Here is a 4,889-nt window from a genome sequence, read left to right as displayed (position 1 = left end):
GTTAATTATAAAGAAATTTCATTAATAAGTTGCCTGCTTTATTAGGATCTACTTTTGAGTGCTTGGATGGCATCATATGCCAATTAGTTAAGAAATAGCATATCAATCACCAGGTGCTTGGTTAGACGTCTGTTGCTGAAAATTGGGGAAGGCCCAGCTCAAAAAAGGGACGGAGGACATTGCACGAATCGGGTTCCACATGACAATATATTAAGCCTCTCACCACACGTACTCACTCGATCGCACGCTTACTCTCACCGCACCGGCTCTGCGCAGAGCTTGATTGCCGTGGCAATGGAGGACGCGGCAAGCAAGAAGGCCTACGTGGTCGCTGTAGTCGTGCAGGTGATCTACACCGGCTTGTCCGTGTTATCCAAGGCGGCCTTCAACGACGGGATGAGCATTTTCGTCTTCAACTTCTACCGCCAGGCGACCGGCTCCCTCCTCCTGCTCCCTCTCGCTCTCCTCTTCCAAAGGTAACATCTGTAATTGACAAGCAAGCCTCTGAGGAATCCAGTCCAAGTGTGTGCGAGAGAGCTGAATTGGTTTGTTCCGATTCAATCTGCAGGAAAAATATGATGTCGATGCCGTTAGCGCTGCTGTTGAAGCTCTTCTTGTGCGCATTGTTCGGGTATGGAAATAATTGTTTCGTTGGCGTAGCATCCTCAGTTGTTAGTGACTAATTTTGCTGGCCGCCTGGCGATAAATACACTCTAGAGTTTAGACAGGTAGTATTTTTTCTTAATAAAATGGAGGAAACTTCGGCCTCAGCAACAGCCGTGACCATTTCTATTACAAAGTTTTCATCTATCTAATTCACTGATTAAAGGGATGTAGTGTTAATAAAAATAGTGGAGTGAAAACAATCTTTATCATTAATCTCCTCCGTCCATTGTTGGTGAACAACAACCAGTACGTTTCCCATGAAAAACAAAGTGCAAAACGAAGCATATCCCTTTTGTCAAACATAATAATTACGGTAGTACCAAATGGCCTTATCAAAACAGTCATGTCCACAAAGATATTACGGTAGTACCGGATGGCCTTATCAAAACAGTCATGTCCACAAAGATATCTCTCTTTCTTTATCTTCTTCGCCACTAAGGGGGTGTTTGGATACGAGGTGCTAAACTTTAACAGTATCACATCGGATGTTCGGACGCTAATTAGGAGAACTAAACATGAGCTAATTATAAAACTAATTGCAGAACCCTGTGCTAATTCGCGAGACGAATCTATTAAGCCTAATTAATCCATCATTAGCAAATGGTTACTGTAGCACCACATTGTCAAATCATGGACTAATTAGGCTTAATAGATTCGTCTCTCGAATTATACTCCATCTGTGCAATTAGTTTTGTAATTAGCCTATGTTTAATACTCCTAATTGGCATCTAAACATCCGATATGACAGGTGTTAAACTTTAACTGGGTGTTCCCCCTTAAGCCATTTTCTAGCATATGACACATTAATCTATGAGGTGTTTCCACCATAACAGTCTGAACTATGCTCTAGATAGGATACTAGACATGCTACAATCAAAGAACAGGTGCTTAATGTTTTCATTGTAGCCACAAAACCTGCATCTTTGTTCCGGGATGTTCCAGTTTTTATTATCAAGCTAGGTTATATTTTGTCAAAATGACACAACACTATAGATACCAAACAATTTTTTAAATTTTGAGATGAGGTAACAGCTTTCAAATGAACTTGTGGAAAAAGGAGTGCTCGGGTTCATCAGAAATTGATACATCATGGATCCAACTGAGAATTAGTAAAATAAGAGGATTGTTGTCTGGGCTAAATCTGGGCTACTGTAGCTACCATAGGTTATGCTAGTCAATGAACTTGTCTCGCACTAATGCCACCCCCCACTAATGCTTTATGGAAGCAAATTGTTCAGAGGCACATGATTTTATTAAAAATTTCATCGTACCATGAGGATTGTTGGCTATACTGTAGAGGTTAGGTCATTGTCTTCCTTTGAGGATTCTAGGCCCTACAAAATGGTCTGTCTCGAATCTAGTATTAGATGTTTTTTTATTATGAAAGTCCCGCGGCGTAAACTAGTGAATGACCTTTAATAGGCCTTTCTGAAAATAATAGTCACTAGGTTTCATCTCAGCCACTTATTCCTGTCATCAATCAAGTGGGCAAAACGATATGCATATAGTAATAAATTCTGCAGGTAAATTACTTACATAATGCGTCATTGCAGCAGTGGTGTATAGCTATATATTTTTTTCTGTCTCTTCTCTTTCCAGGAATACATTGAGCTTAAATATGTACAGTGTTAGCCTGAAACTTACATCGGCAACGCTGGTGGCAGCAGCAGGCAACGCCGTGCCTGCGGTCACCCTCTGCCTGGCACTGGTACTCAGGTACACACAACTCCGACGCATGTTTGTGTCTCCGTATCAAAATACTTGTCGATGTTGACTTGTTTGATCATTCGTCTCATTTAAAAAATTACATAAGTATCATTTATTTTTTTAATTTACTTTAGTATCAAAGGTATTTGAAGCATTACGTATCTTTTTTATTTTTAGAACAAATTTTTGAATAAGATAAATAGTCAATGTTGTATGGAAAAGTTAACGACAAATATTTCAATACTTCAATACGAAACGAAGGTAGTACGATTTTTTTTACGATAATGAGTGCTAAGTAATACATGAACGGCAGGATGGAGGTGGTGAACCTGAGGAGCTCCTCTGGCATAGCCAAGGTTAGCGGTGCAGCGCTCTGCCTCGCTGGCGTCTTGGTCATGGCCTTCTACACCGGGCCAGGGCTCAGCCCCGTTAACCACCACCATGCCTTCGCCGCCCACGCTCCGGGCTCCGGCGGCCACACGAGTACCTCAAAGGCGGCATGGATCGCAGGGACGTTCCTCATGGTCATCAATAACATGGCGTATTCCCTCACAGCCGTCTGGCAGGTCGGTGCATTATTTTTTTCTCACTCTCCAATTTAGAGGGGGTTTGGTTCTTTAGCCTGGACTAAAATTCATGTCACATCGAATATTCGAACGTTAATTAGAAGAACTAAATATGAGATAATTATAAAACTAATTACATAGATGGAGGCTAATTTATGAGATGAATATATTAAGCCTAATTAATCCATCATTAGTATATGTTTACTGTAGCACCATATTGTCAAATCATGGACTAATTAGGCTTAATAAATTTGTCTCGCAAATTACTCTCTATTTGTGCAATTGATTTTATAATTAGTCTATGTTTAATACTCTAATTAGTATCTAAACATTCGATGTGACAGGAATTTTACAAACACCCCCTTAATTTTGTTTCTACTCCAATTCTTGTTATCTGACTGATGACCTGCAGGCTAGAATCCTCAAGGAGTTCCCTAACAGGATGCTCGTGGCCGTCTCACTCTGCGTGTTCAGCGCGCTGCAGTCGCTGGTCGTCGCCGCAGTGGCCGAGAGGGACTTCTCTAGGTGGAAGCTCCGGCTGGACGTCAGCTTGCTCGCCATCGCTTACACTGTAATAATGATTGTTACTATATATGGTATTTTATTGTTATTTCTAAGAATATTTATTAGCAACTCTAGTTTAGTTGCTGGCTTGCAGCAACTACTGATCGAGTAGCAAATTTGCAGTGCTGATAATGACTATGGAGTGATGAATCAATGGAACAGGGGTTTGTGGTGACTGGAGTGTCCTACTACCTGCAAGCGTGGATCGTGGAGATGAAGGGGCCCGTCTTCTTCGCAGCCTGGCTCCCGCTCTACTCCGTCTTCACAATGTTTTGCTCCTCATTCTTCTTGGGAGAGATTGTTCACCTCGGCAGGTAACCAAGCACAAGAACTGTAAAATTGGCAGCAAAGGATTACATTGATTATAGTTCGTGTAGAGTAGAATTTTTTTAATTTTTGCTCATAATATTTGTTCTATTCGTTTTTTGGAGGGCAGTATTTTGGGTGGAATCCTGCTGATTGGAGGACTTTACAGCGTGTTGTGGGGTAAAAGCAGGGACAGTATGTCTGATGGATCAAACAGCGAGATGAATAAGATCGATGGTGCACAAGATGAGCAGGAGCGCAATAAACCTGACGCACCTGAGGAAGCAAAATCAGCAGCAGCGGGTGAAAAAGTCTGATGGATCACGGAAGCAGCTTGACCTGCAGGTCACCTTTTGCTTAAGTATTTTTGTTGTGGGACAAGGGAGATGCCCAAACCCTGAGATCGTTGCGAACACTTAGGGCATCACGTTAAGGAAAGTGTTCTAGAGTATTTTTCATGTGAATGTACTGTTGACAGTATAATATGGCTGAAATGCCCCTTGTTTTTCTCCTATATGCATGCTCCTTTGAATGCAATAACATCCTCACTAATTCATTCACCTTACACTACACCTTGCTTCGGCATTTACAAAGGGGGTACTGACAAAAACTAAACAAACTTTTTTGCTTTGTTTCTGTCACAGTATGGTTAATGTATTCTAATTTCAACAACAATTAATCATCTAGGTTAACGTTTTTTTAGAGTTCAACGGGGAAAAACCCCAGTCCATATGCATTGCAAACAGGACGAACAGGTCTAAGCAGTTACAACTCAGGGTGTCTCTCTTCAGTGCCTCACGCCCCGCACAGGCCTCAGAAACGTACAGTTAACAAGCGAACAAGCTAAGCATAAGTCACACAAACACTCTCCAACTAGTTTAAAATTCCCTACTTATTTCACCTTCTACTAGGCCCATCTCTCTCCAGCTGCACAAAAAGAGCACTGATAGCAACTGGGAGGCCGGCCCAATCCTGTCTTCTTCCTTTTTTTCTGCTCATAGCTTGGTGTTGGTCATCAAGAAGCACCATCCTTCCAGCAGATCATCCCCTGCATCACTGCCAGCACCTCCAAACTGCTCA

The 4,889-nt window shown here is 41.8% G+C and overlaps 1 protein-coding gene across 1 annotated transcript; it reads left to right on the top strand.

Moving 5' to 3' along the window:
* The first annotated feature begins 202 nt into the window (after window positions 1–202).
* LOC101784916 (WAT1-related protein At5g64700) lies at window positions 203–4,323 on the top strand. Its single transcript, XM_004956438.2, has 7 exons — window positions 203–476; window positions 569–631; window positions 2,266–2,382; window positions 2,687–2,939; window positions 3,352–3,510; window positions 3,666–3,817; window positions 3,940–4,323. The coding sequence occupies exons 1-7, from the start codon at window positions 295–297 to the stop codon at window positions 4,124–4,126; spliced, it is 1,113 nt and encodes a 370-aa protein (XP_004956495.1). The 5' UTR covers window positions 203–294; the 3' UTR covers window positions 4,127–4,323.
* The last annotated feature ends 566 nt before the right edge of the window (window positions 4,324–4,889 follow it).

The sequence above is a fragment of the Setaria italica genome, chromosome II, assembly GCF_000263155.2.
Source record: "Setaria italica strain Yugu1 chromosome II, Setaria_italica_v2.0, whole genome shotgun sequence".
Taxonomy (NCBI): Eukaryota; Viridiplantae; Streptophyta; class Magnoliopsida; order Poales; family Poaceae; genus Setaria; species Setaria italica.
Note: the sequence above shows the minus strand (reverse complement) of the source record. Positions and strands in the feature narration are given on the sequence as shown.